Source organism: Terrapene carolina, unplaced genomic scaffold (genome assembly GCF_002925995.2).
Source record: "Terrapene carolina triunguis isolate 2854851 unplaced genomic scaffold, T_m_triunguis-2.0 Scaffold33891, whole genome shotgun sequence".
NCBI lineage: Eukaryota > Metazoa > Chordata > Testudines > Emydidae > Terrapene > Terrapene triunguis.
The window spans coordinates 6,954,291-6,975,003 of NW_020698242.1; the positions used below are offsets into that span (position 1 = coordinate 6,954,291).

The 20,713-nt window shown below is 40.9% G+C and overlaps 2 protein-coding genes across 2 annotated transcripts; one reads left to right on the forward strand and one right to left on the reverse strand.

Moving 5' to 3' along the window:
• The first annotated feature begins 3,465 nt into the window (after window positions 1–3,465).
• Window positions 3,466–4,338, forward strand: LOC112106859 (arylamine N-acetyltransferase, pineal gland isozyme NAT-10-like). The gene is given in 1 exon segment (XM_024200322.1): window positions 3,466–4,338. A coding segment is annotated over 1 exon segment (873 nt).
• A 5,328-nt stretch (window positions 4,339–9,666) lies between these two features.
• On the reverse strand, window positions 9,667–16,627 carry LOC112106845 (M-phase phosphoprotein 6). The gene is made up of 4 exons (XM_026663634.1): window positions 16,518–16,627; window positions 14,924–15,014; window positions 11,919–12,016; window positions 9,667–11,272 (listed from the first exon to the last, which is right to left on the reverse strand). Exons 1-4 carry the CDS (start codon window positions 16,625–16,627, stop codon window positions 11,137–11,139), a joined length of 435 nt encoding a protein of 144 aa, XP_026519419.1. The 3' UTR covers window positions 9,667–11,136.
• Window positions 16,628–20,713: the final 4,086 nt, after the last annotated feature.

Here is a 20,713-nt window from a genome sequence, read left to right on the forward strand (position 1 = left end):
CCCCATTGGCCCGGGACGGCGAACCGCGGCCTGTGGGGGCCGCGATCGGCCGAACCTGCTGCGTCAGCAGGTAAATAAACTGGCCCGGCCCGCTAGGGTGCTTACCCTGGTGAGCCGCGTGCCGAACGTTGCCGACCCCTGACTTAAGGCTTGATCATGGCAAGGTGCTGATGATAGCCCTGATCCAGCACAGCACTCCATCATGTGCTTAACTTTAAGCACTTGATGTCAATGGGACTGTTCATGTGCTTAATGCTTAGCACATACTTAAGTGTTTTGCTGGATCAGGGCCAACATGCCCTGCATTTTGCAGGATGAAGCACTCAATCTTTTTGTCTCACTTTCTCCTTCTGTAAAATGGGAATAATACCTGTTCCACAGAGTTAGAATTAATTAATGTCTGTACGACACTTTGGCCAGGGAAAGTGCCAAGTATTACTATTGAAATAAACTACTTATTTTTTCCTCATATATACATAAAATTGTGTTTAAGATGTATTTGTCATGGTATTCATTGTTTATCTATAAAACATCAAGTCAGTGCAATGAAAGTTTTAAAAACATCCAAAAAAAAGGAACTTCTGTTAGTGAAGAATGGTTCTATGTACTTGGTCCTTTGAAAATGGAACCTGCAACACCTGAACAACATACTCAGTTTACTAAGAAGAAAGAGAAGACTGGCTTTCCTAATGCCAATGGTTATTGCTTGCTGTTCAAGAGAAAATACATCATCCAGCAATCTATGGAATTTTTGGGGGGGGGGGGGGACTGAAAATCTAGTTAATTCTGGTTTTAACCAGTAGAAAAAATAGCAAATCTCTTAAAAGGAAGATACAAAGTTTAATCAGCTCATGGATCAATGAAGTCCAAATATGTGCACTCATTTCATGGACTCTGCCTTCTCTTGGATTTTAAGATCTAGTACTGAACAGCCCTGAGGCAGACGTATATTACTTAGAAAAAGAAGCTTGTAGAGGGAAAGCCTTGCAATCCGTGGCTGTTCCTGATTTAGCGATCCAAAAACAAACAAACCAACCAACCAACCAAAAAACAAAACCCCAAACGGGTGCAAAACCTGATACAATTGTTGCTGGGTCGTTTTCACAGGCAAGCTCCTTTTTAAAACCAAATTCTTTGTGTACAGTTAAGGTCCTGGAGAAACATGCAATACAAATGTCCATAGGACTAAGGTTTGTAGAAAATGGTGTATGAAAAATGGTGCAGAAATGGAAACAAAACACAGCCATGTTGGTTTAATGCCATCTCTTGAAAGTGGCAAAACAATTATAGAAATATGTATTGGTTTTCTCTCTCTTATTTTTACCACCAGACCTATTCATCTAAACTCGGATATTCCAGATTCTACAGTCTGTTCCCAGAAATTACTAATTCTTTTGTTATTTTTTAATTTTGCACATGCCCGTAGGTTCTTAATAAAGGAAGCAAAGACAAATAAACTAGCCAAAAATAGAGTTCATATTAAAAGGGGTAAGAATTCACGACAACCTTTTAAAAATAACTTAAAAAAAATATGAAGTTATCAGACTTTGCTTTCCTTACTGCAAAATGATCCATTTTCTGGGAACAATGGGTTAATAATAGATGCATGATGGATCATTTGCAAATGGATTTACTGTGATAGTGTGTACAGTCATGGTAACTGAATGTGCAAATATAGTGCATCAATGCCCACACATTTTTGGATATGCATCTGCGTTCCTAGACTTCTGACAGGCCTCAAAATTTCTTTTATTGATGATTTTCTCTGTATAATGGTGGTCAATACAGCTGTGAAATCGTCTCTCAAATATTCTGGTTTTCATCCAAAACATTCTAATAGTTCCACAACTCAAAATAACTGTAGCCTGCACCTCCTAAGAGTTTATGCAGTTCAATTACATTATGGAGCTGCAGAGAGGTCTTACATTACACAGAGGGCCTACTTTATATTGGTGTGACCTGTTTTCATTATTTAATGATCAGAAATTGATTGAGATTGAGTAGGATAGTTACGTCTCCACTGGACAGTCAAAGCTGCCCCTACTGCAGAAAGCAGAACATATGTTGTAAACCATTCCACTCTAGTAGGTTCTGAGAGTTTTCACAGCAGCTGCTCTCACGATCCTTTTCTTGGCCATTTTCTGGTGTTACTTAAACGTACCCAAACACTAAACTCCTTTCAGCCGAGGTTGATTGCATCATATTGCTAGTGCTGGGGCTTGCTACTAACTTTGGACAGCATATGTTGCCTATACCCACATAGCATGAATCTGTCACTGAAAACCATTTTATGATTCATCCTGAGAAATTTCATCTGGCAGGAAACACTCAGCAGCTCCCTGATGAGTTTATCTCAATGCAGTAGATTGATTCCCTGAGTTGACAGAATGGTACTAACAGTCTAAACATCAGCTTACCATAGAGCTCCCATTGTGTACACATAAATATTTCAAAGCTAGGTTTACGAGTTATCAAGAAATTAAACATTTGAAGCAACACGGAGTGCTCGAAATGGTTTGTGTTCCTAGCAAGGGGACAGGCTGTAAGAAAACCTTCAAAGCATTTTATCCAGCAATTCCTGGCTAGTGGACAGCTAGGCATATCAGACAGCTGCAAACAGCCCACTACCCCCTTCATCTGCACCTAGGTGAGAGAGAGCACGGCTGAGAACAGAGGCTATGGTCTTAGTCTTTCTGGGAGTTTACCTGCCTCTTCTGAGAATCCTAATTCCAACACCAAAGTGTCACGACTGTATCAAACTAGACAGGATTAGAGCTTAGTGATTTGTGACTCAAAAAAAAAATCAGCGGTTCAGTTAATCATCTGATGGTCTGAATTTATAACAAGACTTGACACTTCTATGGCGCCTCTAATCCAATAATCTCCCAAGTGCTTTACCAATGTGCAAGGAATATTATTTTCCTCATTTTACAGATGAGGAAACTGAGGCATACAGAAAATGAGTGGCTTACTTATGATCTCAGACACAGATTCAAGAACAGAACGCAGGACTCCTGACTCCCAAGTGCCTGCTCTGACCACTAGATAACACTGCTTCCTTCATCATTTCTTCAGATGAGAATATGGACATGAGAACTGTCTTATTCAAAAACCTGTTAACGTTTCCTAATTTTGTCCTATTTTGACTGAGTCCTGGTATCACACTGACCTAATGTAGATACCAAAAATCTTCCTTACATACACTTGTGCACACAAGGGGGTAATTGCTCTATTGTGTCCACCCTTGTCAAAAGATGGCCTTGGACCAAAAAACCCAGATCCCAACATCCATGCCCTATCATTACTCCTGCATTTCTCTACTACAAGAATCAGTTTTCTTTTCAATACTACTCTGATGGGGTTCAGTAGATCATAGCATCTGTGCTAGTCGGAATCAACAAGAAATCCCTTCACATCATCATAAATAATTAACTTTTTGTTAATGTTACTACCTTTACAGGCAATATGTACATCGAAGAATATTTAGCAAGAATTGGATACAAAGGCTCCCATGAAAAACATGATTTGGAAACCTTAACTGCAATCTTCCAGCACCACATCCAAACTGTTCCATTTGAAAATCTCAGCATCCATTGTGGGGAAACCATTACCTTGGATTTAGACCAGGTTTACAACAAAATTGTAAGGAAGAAGCGTGGTGGATGGTGCATGGAACACAACCAACTTTTATGTTGAGTGCTGAAAACACTGGGATAGGACACCACTCTTTTAGGAGCATATATATACAACCTGCACCAAAACACATATGCTTCCCACATGACCCACCTTCTGCTAAAGGTGGATATTGATGATAGAGCCTATATCCTGGATGGAGGCTTTGGTGTATCCTATCAAATTTGGCAACCAATGGAACTTATTTCTGGGAAAGACCAGTCTCAGACTCCTGGCATCTTTCGCTTCACAGAAAACAATGGGACCTGGTACTTTGAGAAAATAAGAAGGAAACAATACATTGCCAACCAAAGCTTCTCTAATTCTGATCTTCTGGAAAGAAGTGAGTGCAGCAAAATTTACTTGTTCAGTCTTGAGCCACGAACAATCAGAGATTTCCAGTTCCAATGTACGTATCTTCAGACATCTCCAGATTCCCTGTTTACAAAGAAGTCAATCTGCAGCCTGCAGACAACTGATGGGTTGCGAGCTTTAATTGGATGGACACTCATTGAGACAACTTACAACTACAAGGACAACACAGATCTGGTAGAATTCATGACTCTTAAAGATGAAGAGGTGGAGGAGACACTGAAAGATAAATTCAGCTTAACATTAGAGAGAAAATTTGTCCCAATTAACCTCAAAGGATTGTACGTGATTTAGTGTAGTGCTAAAACATACAATAATTCTATGCAATTGCAGCATCTTTCACAGACTGTTTAATATGACATTCAATAAATGACCTAAAATCCGTTAATACCAGGTTAAAATGAGAACTCAAGTGCAGAAAAACAGGCACTTCAGAGTCCCATGTTGATTAGTTACCACCGAGAGAATAAATGGAGCCCACACACACTTTTGTGGGCACAAATTTAGAGACTGGTTTGAGGCTGGATGAAGATCTGAGAGGACATGTGGTCCAGGGAGGAAAAGTTTTCTAGTGGCGTAAGAACACAACTGGGAGAGGAGTACTGGGGTTTCTGTGCTACTGACATATATATGCTCTGTGACCATTAGGGAAATCACATTTCCAAACTTGGCTGCTTAAATTTAGACACCTGAAGATCAGACCACTTATTTAGGTCTGAAATGTGGATTTAGAAGTACTGTACCAAGCACTCAACTCCATATCCCTATTTTACAGATGGGGAAAATATACTTCCCCACCTCCAGGGTGTGTTAGGAGGAATAATTCATTCATGTATGTAGGGCACTTTAAGGTCCCCAGACTTACAAGTGCAGAGTATTATCCAATTTCTCTCTGTGATTACTACAACGAACCACACGTTAATTATGTTTAGTAAGTCCATTTTTTTCTTATGATACTTTTGTAGTGGTACTAATTCACATCCTGTCTAAAGGATGAATTGTAATATGGTGCCCAAACTTGTTTCTCTATTGTGCCTACTTCCATTCCACATGGCCACAAATTGAAATTCCTTAAAGACAGATACAACTGGGAATGTTATCAAGGTGACGAGCATAAAAAGCATCCAACTGAATCAAGTCTATTTAAAGAAACTCCTTGTCTAACTAATGAGTCCCCTCTTCTAATATCTGTGGTTTTGCAATTGCAGTTCCCTATTCTAAAAATGTTTCTCTCTGTCATGTTGCTATGTGAAAGACCCATAAAAACAGAGAAACTGACTGTGCAGGGGAAACAGTGTCAAAACAAAGTTAACAGAGTAGACCACTGAGAAAAATAACTCTCCAGTCGTTTTTCCTGATGATAATCTTACATGCTGTTTTTAACAATAGCAGGTTAAAGAAGAGAATCAAGACATTTTCTTTTCAGTGGGATAGCCTCCTTGTTCTAACATGATTTATGAAAAACTCTCATGAAATACAAAAATATATTAAAAATAAATAAATGAAAACAAGTCTTTGTAAGTATCAATTGTAATTAAGTTTTTATTCCCCAAATATCAGATAAGTATTAAGTGTTTCAAATAAAACTCGCCACTTTCTCTTTAGCTGGGAGGAATTTTCATCTGGGGCTCACACTCCATAGCACAGAAACCCTTCTCTTCTACGTAGCAGACCACTGCCTCCTTTATGCTGATAATGGCTCCTTCTCTGGTTGGCTTCAATGTGGCCTTTGACATCCTGGTTATTCCATCCTCCTGTGTCGCCTCCATAGGCGCCTCTGGTTCTGCTGCCACCAAACTGCTCCTGCTGTCTACTAAAGGCCTATTCTCTGTAGAGCTCCACATGGGTCAGTCCTCAACCCTCCCACCCTCTGCACCGTCATTTATAACAACTCTCCCACAGAGATTTTTCCCCAGACTTGACAATTGTTACCAGGTCCTGGCTTTACAGTGTCATGTCAAATGGAGCTCTGCTGATTTACACCTGCTAAAAATCAGTTTTTCAGCCTGGCAGATTCTCTCAGAGTTGATAAATACAGTAGTTATTTAGCTGTGAATACTGTACCCCAAACCTCTCGAAAGACAGATAACCAGGCCTAAGATAAGAATGGTATTAAATATAAGAGTCACCAAACCACAGCCTCATACCATTAGGGAGGCCTTGTGATAGCTGCCTTCCCACAGGAAAAGGGAAAGAAATGACTAATTCCTAAAAGGATCCGGCAGGAGGCATAGGAGAGATTCTGGCCTTGGCTACACTTGAGAATTCACAGCGCTGCCGAGTGTAGTCGCGCCGCCAGCGCTGCGAGAGCTCTCTCACAGCGCTGCAAGTACTCCCACCTCTCCGAGGGAAATAGCTTGCAGCACTGCGAGCGAGCGTGCAGCGCTGCAGGCGCTGATTACACTGGCGCTTTACAGCGCTGCACTCGGGGGGGGGGGCGTTTTCACACCCCTGAGCGCAGCAAGTTGCAGCGCTGTGCAGCGCCAGTGTAGCCAAGGCCTTATACTCCTGTTATGCTGATAAACACGGGATCTTACGTCTACCGGGTAATTCAGCCGACACCTTTCCCCTGCAATACATTTTAAAGTTAAAGTGGACTCTCTCTCTTTCAGGCTAGTTTAATGAGACTCCAAACTATTGTGCAGCGTTTTAGCTGCAACCTGTTGTCAAGTCACCTGGCACCAACACTGCTAACACCATATCCCAACAGGTTCAAAATGTATCTGGAATTAGGAAAGCACGGTATCTTGATTTACAGGAAGACAAGGCAACTTTGCTTTCAGGCTGAGATCTGAATAATTGTAAAATTAATGGGAGCTGGGTGTTCAAATCCCATAGATGGCTCTGAATAATCTCAGCCTAACTGCCCCATTACGTATACCCAAAGCCCAAAGGAAAATACCATCCATTAACAATTGTATTCGGAGTGTCTTTCAGAAAAGAACTACGAGTAACAGGAGAAAACCAGTTCAAACTTCATTTCACCATTGGAAAAAGCAATTAAAAAACAACAAGGAACAAAGTTTAATCAGCTCTTGGATCAGTGGAGGTAAGATACAGGATGAGCACTCACTTCAGCTAGACTCTGCCCCTATGGCTTTTAAGGTCCAGCATCAATTAGATCAAAAGAGACAAGATAGGAAGAAGTGAAGGGAAGGGAAATTGTGCAGTCCTCATCTATTCCCAGCATTTGCAACTACAGCCGTAGTAAAAATTTCAACCCAACTGGCACCACAGAGAGGAAAGAGAGAACTAGCTCAATTGTTGCATTATTATTTCAGATAAATCATTTAAGTTAATCATCTTTGAGAGTTATTTTCTCTTGCAAGTTTCATTTAATCAAACTGCGTAGGCAACAGCTAGCAAGCATAAAAGGAAACCACCACGTTTTAATGCCTCTTCAGGGGTGGGGGGGAGGAGATATAATATAAAATAAGCCAACTTGTGTTTTTATTATTGGATCCCGATAAGTACAATTTAATTATTCACAGCATGCTAGATAAGCTGTTAATCCATTCTCAACAATGCTGGATGCATTGACTGACTAGCGCATCCAAACAGTGGGTGAATAAAAACAAAATCGTTTCCTGCCTCAGTTTCTTTGTTAACAACACTAAGCAGCAGAAGAAACTGATGACTTGCCAACTAATTTTGTAGTTTTCCTGAATTCCTTCTCTGGCTCCTCTCAGCCAGCGTACCTCAAATAGGACACTTCAGGAAGAGTGATGATGGCTAATGATATGTGCTTTCCTTGTGCAATGAAGTATTAGACAGATGATGAATCTGGACCTAAAAGGTCACTCTCAAAGAGGACAGGACAAATAGTTCTAGATGTCTGAAGACAAAGTTTAAACTATTCTTACTGCTATGAGCTATCAATGAGCACATGAATGCCAGCTGCTGTAGACTGCAACAATCACCCCTTGCTCTCATTCTTGGTCAGAGTTGTGCCAAACTCACAGATTATTCATTTCACACCATTTGCACAAAGAATTCTGCTGTTTTATGCACCTCCCCCCTCCAAACTTTGCTTTATTTGCAAGCTTGAGAAAATGGCTACTTCCAAACCAAAAATGCTCATTCTAAAACCCAAATTACATCTTCAATCAAAAAGGGGTCCTTTTTGATTGAGAAACAGGTCCATTTATGCTTTAAAAACTGCAGCTTAACAAAACTGTCCACAACAATGGGTCTATTTTTGAGTTTGTAACAAAGGCAAGAATGCTTGATTAAATGTAGATTTGCATCATGAACATTTCACGTCTACACTTAAGCCTCCATAGTGGTCTAGTTATAGTAAGGAACTATGTATAGCAAAATTCTGTAACACACCTAGATGACTTAGGAGCCTAGGATCAGATTTTTAAAGATATCTAGGCACTTAAAGATGCAGATAGGCACCAGAGAGATACCTACTGGGATTTTCACAAGCATCTAGGCACTTTTGCAACTCCTACTAGGCACTTATATTTTGCTGATTCTACAATACAGTTGACGCTCCAAGATAGCTGAGTGAATAAGTAGGTTGCCCTAACCTCAGCAGCTGCTTTTAAAGTTGCATTTGAAGAGTTCATCTAGCCATCATTGAAAGCTGTTCAATCAAACTTCTGGCCAGTAGGGTACGAACCTTTAAAGATTATACACTGCTAATAATTGCAGCAGGGTTACGCATTTTCTTATAACCCTCCAGTAATAGAATGTAAGTTTTCTGTGAAGCTGTTGAAATTCGTGTCACTTCACCTTCAAAACCTTCCACACAAACACATGCAATGCAGAGTACCCTCCAGGACTCAGAGATATTTGACTACAGAGCTGTTTTTGTTTTTCTCCCAATCACATGCAGCTATTCTGCCTTGGAATGAAGGACACAGAAGGTGTCCTCTCTGCATACATTCTCTGTGCAGAGAAGCCTCTGTGTAAAGTTTAATGCTCTTTTTATTATATGCATGCCTCAAATAATTATTCAATCAAAGGAACTTTCAGACAAGATTATGTGAAAGCAACAGAATGTCATCTGTTCAAGAATCCTGAAGCCCAAGCAAAATTTTACTGACATCTAGTGGTCACTAGTGTCTCACTAGAATATAGTTTCCCCAAAATACCTAGCACTATTATTCAGAAATCCGGCCATCACCAAAGAAATTTATTCATATAACAGGGTAGTCATTTCCTAGTAATAAGCAAGAAAGAATAATGGGATATATTCTGAGTTTTTCTTGTGATGAGCAACAATAAATCACTTCGTAGTTCAGGTCACATTTGGGAAGAAAAATGTCTTGCGATCATTAACTTTTGTTCAATTGACGATTATATATAGTCAAGTTTTAAGTAATTGAACCAGTAGCATTTAATTAGCTCTGAAAACCTATATGAGATCATGAATCATAGACTTTCCACCTTTATGAAGCTCCCTTACTAGGTTAAAAGTGTATTTCTCTTTCCATGTGTGATCCATCTTGAATATCTAACTAGGTGCTTTTGATATATGGATTACAGTCCATATATCATACATGCAAACTACTGTAGATGTACGGCCTCTTACTTTATATAATTGAGTTTCGTGTCTTGCTTCACTGAGCTGTTCCAAAAAGAAGAGAGAAAAAAAAACCAACGACTCGTGTCCGTGATGGAACTGCCACTACTTGCTTTAATTTAGCAAACTCCTCCAATCCCTCCTTTCTCGAGAGAGCCAGCATCCTGGACGACAACCTGGACAACTAGCCAGGGAAATAAAATAACAGAGAGCATATTTCTTGCTGAAGTTTGGGATACAGAAAACTGCTATAATTTTAGATCTGACACATGCTGACGACAAATTTCAACATGCCCAGAGCAGCAATTGATGGAAGGCCAGTACTGTCTCTCTGTGCAACAATGCTTCAAACTGCTTCATTACTTTCTAACTAGAAAAGGCATTTCAACTCAACTAATATTTTGGGGCATGTCCTTAAGGCCCAGTTTTTTAAAGGTATTGAGGTGTTGCTGTGCTCAGAGTTGCAATGCTTAATTGATTTAGGATCCTAAATTTCATTCTCAAAAGGGATGTAGGCATTTAGGAGCCTAAATCCCATTGACTGTCAATCTCTAAAGCCCTTTTGAAAATTAGATTTAGGCTCCTAAATCAGTTGGTATTGCAATGCTGAGAGCATTAATGTCTAAATACATTTAAAAATCTGGGCCTGAATCTAAACACTATCAAACAATGCACTAAACATCTCACAGGCTATGTTAAGTTTCAGTGTTTATATTATATTACCTAAACCACAATAATCAGACACAAAAGTCTTTTAAAAGTTTTTATTCAGCTTTAAGATGTGTTTCTGAAGCGGTCACTATCCTGCTATCACAGATCTTGTTTATAAGATTGGAAATTTTTTGCCAGAAAAGAAAACCACAACCAAAGGAACATCCAAAAAAATTTTTGGAGGTGAGAGATTGAGCAGATCATGATTCATAAGTGTCAAAGTGAAAACATCACCCAATATAAATATTTAGCTTATTCTAGAAAAAAAAATGGCTTCTATTACAAAAACCTCTCTTTAAATAGATTTTATAAAAAAATAAAATTCAACTAAACGGATTTAATCTCTCTGTTCCTTTTTCAACTTAATTTTAGAATTGTTAAAGAAACATGTAAGTTGCTGCAGACTATTTCTTTCAATTTAAAAAGTGTAAGGGGTTTCAATTTATACAGTAAAAAAAAGCACTGAAAGCAGAATTGCTTTATAAGATTGGCCATAACTCATCTTTAGTTGAAATACTTGCGTTCAATCACCATCATAAAATGTAAAGATTGTTGCTCTCAAACACACGGGATAGCCATCTTACTTATGCACAACATTGACACAGCTAATTGGCTTAGAGCCCCGTGGTCAGTACAACTTGCTCAGACGGGAAAGGATGTATGACATCCATTATATACGCATCCACTTTGAAAGTATGTTTGTCATGTGGACAGCAGAAATTTCAATCAGAATAGACTTAGATTTACAAACATATCTTACATTATTTGGTGGAAAATAAACACTGCCCAGTTCATGTTACTCTACCCTGTAGATAACATTTCTATTAGCTTCAATTGTGCAGTTCACATCAATCCTGGGGTTTTAAGAACATTTTCTTAGCTTTGCTAGGTGTCATGTTACTGTTCTCATCTTCATCCTGTAGCACACGCTGGTCTCTCTTTTTCAAGAATTTCTTCCCGATAGTTCCCACTAAGGTTTCATATCTGTTAAGATATTTAAATTAATACACAAATCACTGTCAAGTATAGGGGTAGCCATGTTAGTCTGGATCTGTAAAAGCAGCAAAGAGTCCTGTGGCACCTTATAAACTAACAGACGTATTGGAGCATGAGCTTTCGTGGGTGAATACCCACTGTGTCAGATGCATGCATTCACCCACGAAAGCTCATGCTCCAATACGTCTGTTAGTCTATAAGGTGCCACAGGACTTTGACACAAATCACTATTATTCATAAAATCAAAGCAAGTCATAAATCCTATCAGCAATACGAATCTGTGGTGCAACAGAGGACTGCCAATGCCACTCCTCTTACAGCACTCTGTTAAGAGACACAGCTACTGCCTGTATCAAGATATGAGAGTATTAAGGGGCCAATTTTGCCTTCTGTCACGCAATGTGGTACAGAGTGACAGAGTAGAGAGTACAAAGGTGTAGCAGAGGGTAGAAAATGGCCCCAAGTTATTTCCCTAGGACGTAATGAAGCTATTCCACTGAACACATTCTTCAAAATTCTTATTTAAAAAAATCTTGTGCACAACACAAAAGTTTGCTCTTTTATAAACACTCTGATGAGAGTGCAGCAACACATCATCTTGGTAATTTTAACTATGCCATAAAACATAAATTACCTTCTGGCCATTTCTTCATCTGATACGTCAGCCTCGGCTGTATCATCTGCTTCAATTTCTTCTTTCTTGTACCTAGAGTTCATTTGGATCATTAACTTCTGAAAATGAAATGGGAAATCAGTTTACAGTTAACTCTTTCACAGAATTTCAATTATATAGATATTACTGATAAGAAACTCATTTTTAAAACGGACAAGCGGGACTCTTTCCCCCGAGTTTTAACTGAAGCGGCTTTCCTTTGTTTGTAGTATAAACTTAGGGCTAGATCATGGATTTACCATGAACCGTGAATAAAAGGGAGCACGCAGCCGTGCTTTGCTGCGAGAAGACAAGGGAATGAACTGTGACTGGCTGCTTCCCCCTTGCTCCACGGGCTGGTAGTGATGGTGATTTGCACCAGTGCAATATCTGGTGGAGCTTAGTTCCTCCTCTGTTACACCACTGCACAGTGATTCAGATAGCTTGCGTAGGGGAGTGTCTTAGGTCCCCATACAACCCAGCATAGCCCTGAAAACAGCTCATGACTCAGCCCTTACAAAACTTAAAATAATGAGTTTTGTTATAATTTTCCTGCATCTTAAAATTGTTCTAATACAAACATAACCTATTTTTTGTTCCTTCCTTGTTTGCACACCAGCATGTGTGCCTGGCATCTGGGACTAGGTTTTCTTAGCACTCTTTACAATTGTTGGCACTCAAGTGACAATGCACTATCGATCGTAGGTTCTACAAAAACTGTGGATAAATCTTTTTAAAAAGTTATGTAGCAGATCTGTTTTTTCATTGTCAAGTATAATCTAGTGTATATAATTCCCAGATCTTAAGGGAGGGTCAAATTTAGGAACTAAGCAACTTGAAAATGTTTATTCAGCAGGGAGAATCTGTCTGAAAAGCTTTACAATAAAATACTACTTGCATTAAAAAAAAGCCAGTGAAATGCCAACCCTGGTGAGACAGTAATCATAATTCCCCCTAAATCACATTAGATCTGAATTCAGCATCAGTAACTTTTCATCTTAGGCAGTTATTTAGCTGCGAGACACAGATTAATGGCAGTGTTGTTGTTACTATTATAGCACCATAGACATGTGTGATGTTGAAGAGAAGTTAAAGACACCTCTGCTCGAAAGAGTTTTTATTTTAAAGGCATGATTCTGCAAGACCTTATTCACATGAGTAGTTTCCAGTCAACAGGGCTGAGAGTTTGCAAGTTTGGCCCCTAATTTAAGGAGCAATATGATAACTGAAGATCCAGACTGGAAGAAAAGTGGGAGAGCAGTGAGATTGGGCAGTTGTTTTGCTGAGCAGTGCATGGAGCATGGAGGCTTTGTTCTTTGAGGGGAGGAAAATGTATAGGAATCACATATCATGTATAGGAACTATTGAGCTGTTGACATATGGGGGGAAAATGCCAGATATTTACCAGAAATAGCATTTTATTTATTTCCAAAATCTTGGCTTGAATCACAATCACATTGAATCACAATGTGGAAATACATTTTATTTAAGACAGCGCCTGCAGAAAGCACTGCATTGACAGAGGACCAGCAAACAAAATGAACTCCTCCATATCACCTGCTTGTATGTCTTAATGCTAATCTGGAGCCACCTCTCAGTGGAGGATGGGAATTCAGCCTCCACACTCATTCAGCTGAGATAAACAACATGGGTGCCAATGGATGCTAGTGTGTGACATGGACATGTGTCAATCTGGGACTGGAAAGACTCATTTCATAGTGCCAGACAGATTTCATCCCTCTTGACTTGAGTAAAAGTACCTCAGAGGTGAAAGGCTCCATTTGTTCAAATGGATCAAACATACACAACACAAGTGAATATACCACTTTTCATACACAATTTTTTTTTTTTTAATTATTAGGGACCTCATTTCACAGCTGGATAAATCAGGCACAGAGAAGTAGAGAGACTCGGACCAAGGTCACAGAGCAAATGAAAGGCAGAAGCAGGAACAAGTCTCTTAAGTACCAATCCAGTACCTAGGCTCTTACTGAGGCAGTGTGATCAAGAGTAAATACTCCCTATAACGTTGTATTTTCAGTACAGAATTGCAAACATTTCATAAAATCCTTCAGTATGCTTTGCCTGCATTTTAATTTATTTTCAAATTCCTGCAATCAAACAGCTCTACTTCTAAAAGTTGAAAACAACAAGTGTGCGCACAGAGAGAGAGCGTATCAACACATGAATTAATGACCGAGTATCAACAATCCAGTTAGAAGAGCAGCTGATTTTGCTGAACAGCAATGGGAATGCTGAATAGGAGGAAGACGGGGAGTTGAGGTGGAAATTACCATTTTCATCCTACCTAGCGGAGCTCAAATTAGAAGCACGAAGATTGCACACATTTAGGCAATAATCCACTTTGTGCTACAAAGTCTATAAAGCTCAGTTAACTCTCACTGAAGTCAACAGAAAGACACTTCTTGATTTCAGTGGAAGTCACGCTGAGACCTAATTCCAATTTATAGTTTTTCTTAGTTGCTAACTGGGGCGGTGCATTGGTGCCACCCCCTCTGGCCAAGCGTAGTGCAGCCCCCAGTGGGGCTGTCAGTCTATTCCTGGTGCCCAGGGGACTGAAAACTCTTTCTTCACTCCCCACCCACTCCACCAGGTTCCAGCTCAGGAGCCTCAAGTTAGGTAAGCAGGATCAGGGTTCTTCAACTCTGACAGTGCCTTGAGCTTCTTCCCACCTTCCCCTGGGTCTCTGCAGGCTCTCCAGCCTATTGGTCCGTTCATCCCCTCCTGGGCTGTTGCCTCTGGGCAGCTCCTTAGTAGCTTGCTGGCGTGAACTCCTTTCTCCAGCCTGCTCACTCCTCTGGTAGCCACTCCACCCATCTGCTTCCCAGCCCTTTTAACCCTCCCAGCTGCTGTGAGGCTTCCAAACAGCAGTGGCTGGCCGTGCCTGTATTAACCCTTTGGTTGCTGGTCCAGTGTGGGGTACATACACTCCTTGACCCTAACAGAAGTAGAACATTTGACAGTACCTCAATTTCTGGATTGAACCCTTTAAAGGACATTCTGCCATAAAGTAGGTCTTCACATGGCATAAAGCTTCTCTCTTCTATTATAAAACTCCTGCACAACAAACAAAACCAAGTATTTGTCTGAACAGCGTGTCTTAACATAGTCACAATAACCAAAGGCAATAAAAAGCAAAACCAAAAAAATTAAGTGTCTTACGCCAGATCTATGTTTGAAAAAGTTTGCTGGTATACAAAATGTTGCCGCCGCCCCCTGCCCAGCCAGACCTGAAAAACCCATCCAACCAAAAAAACACAAACAAAACCCCTCAGAAAACACAAACACACAAAACCTCACATCCCGGGTGACATTTTTATACCAGCAAATTTCTAGTGTAGAGCTGGCCTTAGTAGAGACTGGTAGGAAATAAAACCGTGTGGTTCTCTCTTCAAAGATTGTTTTCTTTTCTCTTTTAATGAACAAAACAAGAAACAAAAAGAAATCCGCCCTCAGGAATGATCACATACGTGTACTGCAGAAGTGTTCCACCTCCTCATCCCCACCCTGCACATGTAAAATACTAAATATCAGTAACCTTATTCACTTTAATCACATGTAATTAATTCTCTGAACTCCAGATGTTAAGAAGAGACTCCCTCTTGTTAAAAAATGTCTCTCTTTTAAAGGACAAAATAAACATTTTTAAAATAGTTTTCTTATTGTTCATAGCACCTCTTCAGAAGGCAGGAATGGAAGTTTGTGCCCTTACTAGAATATGTTTTCCTTATTGTTGCATCTCCATTAGGGATTCTGCAACTGGATATTCTTGGATTGACCCCTGTGCCTGCATGAAACCTTAATGAAATCAGTGGAGCTCCATGCAGGAGCCAGATTCTCTCTCGTGGACTTGATTGCAAGATTGGGGTCTAATTAACAAGGTTTCAGCCATTTAAAAAAAAAAAAAAAAAAAAGCAAAAGCAGCATTAAATCACCTGGTCACTAAAAAGAAAATTACATTGATACTAGGAAAACATACAGATGAAAAAAGGGGAAGTAGGTCAAACTCTGGACTTATAAACCTTGAGAGTGGTTCCTAAGAATAAAATGCCGCATAAGTATGCTACACCTACCAATCTATTTTACTAATGTTACTGGTCACTAAGAGTTACTATTATTCTTGAGGTGTTTCTGGGACAGAAAAGGATTAATACACAACACTTTGCTTTGCCTCCCAGATAGTCTAGATCAGGGGTTGGCAACGTTTGGCACGCGGCTCGTCAGGGTAAGCACCTGGCGGGCCAGGCCAGTTTATTTACCTGCTGACACGGCAGGTTCGGCCGATCACGGCCCTCACTCGCTGCGGTTCGCCATCCCGGGCCAATGGGGGCGGCGAGAAGCGGCGCGGTCGAGGGATGTGCTGGCCGCAGCTTCCCGCCACCCCCATTGGCCCGGGACGGCGAACCGCGGCCAGTGGGGGCCGCGATCGGCCGAACCTGCCAGGTCAGCAGGTAAATAAACTAGCCCAGCCCGCCCGGGTGCTTACCCTGGCGAGCCGCGTGCCAAACGTTGCCGACCCCTGGTCTAGATATACGTAATGAAAAAATATGACAAACTTACTCCTTTTCCTTGAGTTCTGGTAAATCCAGATACCAGTGCTCTTCACTGATTATCTTCTTTTCCTCCTCTTCTAGTTGTTTTTTGGTTTCTGAATCCAATCCCCTTTGCATGAACTGAAAGAAACACACACAAAGATTTTTCTGCATATAGTTTCTTTTTCCCAAATGTAATTTACAACTATTTAATAGGTTGCCTGACATTTATTGTTCATGCAGTATTTCATGAAAAACTTTAAGAAGTTTTGCCTGACTCAACGTTAAGGCAATTGCCAACGTACAGACAGAAACAACGGCAATATCAAAAATTCAGTTGCATCACCACTTATATACCCAGGTGACCAGCACTTTAGTAATACCGGAGATAGTTTTGACTTCCTTGGCATATTTCCATCCTGCAATTCCTGGAGGTTGGCAAAGGACTGAGGAAAATTTAACGATTTCAAAGCTGTTGCTGCATACCAGATGCCAAATGGTTATACTCCACCACATAAAGAGGTCAGGGGACAAACTGGACCTGGCTTAGGCCAGGTTAGCATTTTTTTTTTTACTGTATTCTTTTGAGGGAGTCCCTTTGTCCTCCAGATTCTAAAATTTAATAAAAAAAAAAAAAAAAAAAAAAAAAAAAATTAGCCTCTAGCCCACGAGGCTGCAAAGAGAGCCTTTATGTTAAGTGAATGTTAGGCCTGGTCTTCACTTAAAAATTAGGCTATGTCTATACTTAAACCACTACAGCAGCACAGCTGCATCTGCACCACTAGAGTGCTTCAGCATAGCCACTCGCTACAGCAGGGGTCGGCAACGTTTGGCACGCGGCTCGCCAGGGTAAGCACCCTGGCGGGCCGGGCCAGTTTATTTACCTGCTGACGCGGCCAACACATCCCTCGCCCGCGCTGCTTCCTGCCGCCCCCATTGGCCTGGGACGGCGAACTGCGGCGAGTGGGGGCCGCGATCGGCCGAACCTGCCGCGTCAGCAGGTAAATAAACTGGCCTGGCCCGCTAGGGTGCTTACCCTGGCGAGCCGCGTGCCAAACGTTGCCGACCTCTGCGCTACAGCAACAGTAGGGGTTTTCCTGTCGCTGTAGTTAATCTACCTCCTGAGAAGCAGTACCTAGAAGATGGAAGAATTTTTCCATCGATTTAGTGTTCTCTGCGCCAGGGATTAGGTTGGTTTATCTACATCGTTCACAGGTGTAGATTTTTCACACCCATGAGAGACATAAATGGGTCAATCTAACTTTTTTAGTGTAGACCTAGCTACATTGTTAAGGGGTGAGAAAAATTCACACTGCTGAGTGCTATGGTTAAGCTGACCTACCCCCCAGTGTAGATGCCACTCAGGGAGGTGGATTAACTACAGCAATGGGAAAACTGTAGGAAGTGTCTACACTATGACCGTAGTGTAGATATGGCATAATGCAATGATGTTTGAGGAGTTCACAGAGAGACCGGAACAATAGCTTGAAGAAGTGTAAGCTGCCCATTTCATCTCCATGAAGTGTTAACTCAAGTGCCCACTGAGTACAATTAAAAGTCAATGTTAACTATTTCAGTGACCAAACCATGACCGAACGTTGAAGGTTCACTTTCTCCACAACGAGAAAGGCTATAAACATTTCTTTTAAAATTAATGCTTAGGGTTTGACATCACCATGAATGGAGTTGGGGCCTCAGGCCTGGTCTACAGACAGCTTTTGTATCAGTATAAATATGTCTGTTAGGGGATGTGATTTTTTTACCCACAGTAATACCGATACAACCCCTAGTGTAGATGCAGTTATATTGTTATAGCGTATTCCTCTTACCGAAGGGGAATAAGTTATACTAGTATAAGCACATTTATACCAGTATAATTAGGGCCCTACCAAATTCACAGTCCTTTTTGGTCAATTTCCCAGTCATAGGATTTTAAAAATCGTCAATTTCACGGTTTCAGATGTTTACATCTGAAATTTCATGTGTTGTAACCATGTGGGTCCCAACTCAAAAAAGTGTCGTGGGGGGTCACAAAGCTACTGTGTGTGTCGGGGGAGAGGTAGAACACAGGACATGTGGGAGGTCATCACTTTTGCGGGGGGACAGGGCTGGCCGGGGCCCATGGTTGGGGGGTGCTGTGGTCCCCTCTCTCCCCCCCCGCCAGCCCATGGCCCCTTTAAACCTCAAGCTCTGGGTTTGGAGCCGGGGAGCGGCAGGGCTGGTAGGAGCTCCCGGTTGGGGCGCCCCCATGTGCTGGGCTCCTGCTGCTAGTCCCGAGAGGGCCAGGGGAAGAGATACTCCCAGGGCTGGATTAGACTCACCTCCGGGAACCTCCCCATGCCACAGTAGGGGAGGGGTGGGGGCCGCTGCAGGGAAAGAGAAAGTCCTGTCCCTCCCCAGCCCAGAGGGGACTAGCAGCCGGAGCCCGGCTCATGGTAGGAGCCCCCAAGTGGGGCACCCCTAGCCCTGCCTCTCCCCTACAATAGCCAGATATCACAGGGGAGATTTTTCACGGCCATGAATTTGGTAGAGCCCTAAGTATAATTGCATTCATAGTAGGCGGGGGGAGGGAGGGGTAGGAGGAGGGGAAGGGGAGACAGGTGTACCTCTAACTGCACTGGTAAAGCAGTACAACCTGTATTTAGACAAGCCCTTAGGCACATCCCTATCACACTTACATCTTTATCTGGCATTAGCCATGAGAACATCCAAACCTTACCAGAGAAGATGCTAGCAAAGCACAATAGAGCATGCATGACCCTATTTCAAACATCTGCACAATCTACTGACACAAATCATTTTGGTGTCCCAAGTAGACAGAGCTTGGCTTGTGGATGGAAATTGCAATGTGCCACTACTTCCCCACCCCCATACAAATATATACATAAATGGACAATCAGAAATTAAAAGTTGGTTTATCACTTTTCAGGCTATGCAAAACAGTAAGTGTATTATTTTAATTTTGTTTATTTATATATTAATTCTATAGCATAGTCTGAAAAGTGATAAGCCATCTTAATTTCTCATTTTCCATTTTTACTGCTATATGTACCCAACTCTGTGTGAGTTTCTTAAGTAAAGAAAATGGAGTTTTGTTTTCTGAAAGAATTCAAAAACATGCCATAGCCTTCCATTTAAAATTACAGTATCTGGATTTTCTCAGAAGTGAGTAAAATGAGGGAGTCTATGTGAAAAAACATGTTAATCAAGGAAACTGGAATCTCAATGGGAGAAATTTTATTATAAGCATCCAATTAATGTTCATTTTTATTGATTATGTTCCTAAAAACAAATGACCTGGGAGATCCCTTGGATAAAAATATCTGGTCACTTACATTTAAAATGATTAAAAAAAAAAATACAGATTGCAATAATTGCAAAGCACATAAAACATGCTGAGTGTTTCTTTGGGTCAAAGTTTAGTCTCCATAGAAACACAGATTTAAGCCTTTGGTGAGCAGCGACTTGTAATTGTGCTAATTATTCTGCTACCTTTATGGAAAGTGAACTCTGCTACAACTGAGGATTGAACTGAGATTGCAAAACTCATTTCACTTAGTACTTTGAAGGACTATGGCCCCAAATAACAAGCTAAAAAAGGAACGGCACAACTAAAACGAAGCAAACAAGCCATGAAGGCGCTGCTATATTAAGTTATAAATATTTAATGAATATTTATATTTTTAAAAAATTAATGGCGATTCCGCTTCTGTGTTGTTCTGCAGAAACAGAGAGAGCATCAATCATGCCAGTGTGTACTCTACTGAATTATGTGTTGCATTACACGACATGAACCAAAGTCCATTAGCCACTGAGCTGAGACTAATTTCACTTTGGACTTGATGCTAGATTCACAATTCCAAGGGCGATGGCTAGGTCGGTACTTCATTAATATCCCTCTCTCATGCTACTACATTTATGAGTTGGGAAAAGAGTGGGGGGGGGGGAGGGGGAAAAGGGAGGGACAATGGTCTAAGTTCACCCCGTTATAGGATATTCTTCTAGCAGACAAAGGAGAACTGTCCAGAAAAATCAGTGCACAACAAAATCCAAGGCTAGGAAATATTTCGAGTCAAGGCAGCTCAACCAAATGTGACAAGCAAAGGGAATATTTTAAATTAAAGATATAAAGAAAAAGAGTTTGAACATTTATGTTCATGATAAAGAGGCCAGCACAGATGGCTCATGGGAAGAAAGGAATTTCCAGATGGTTTTCAGCAAAGA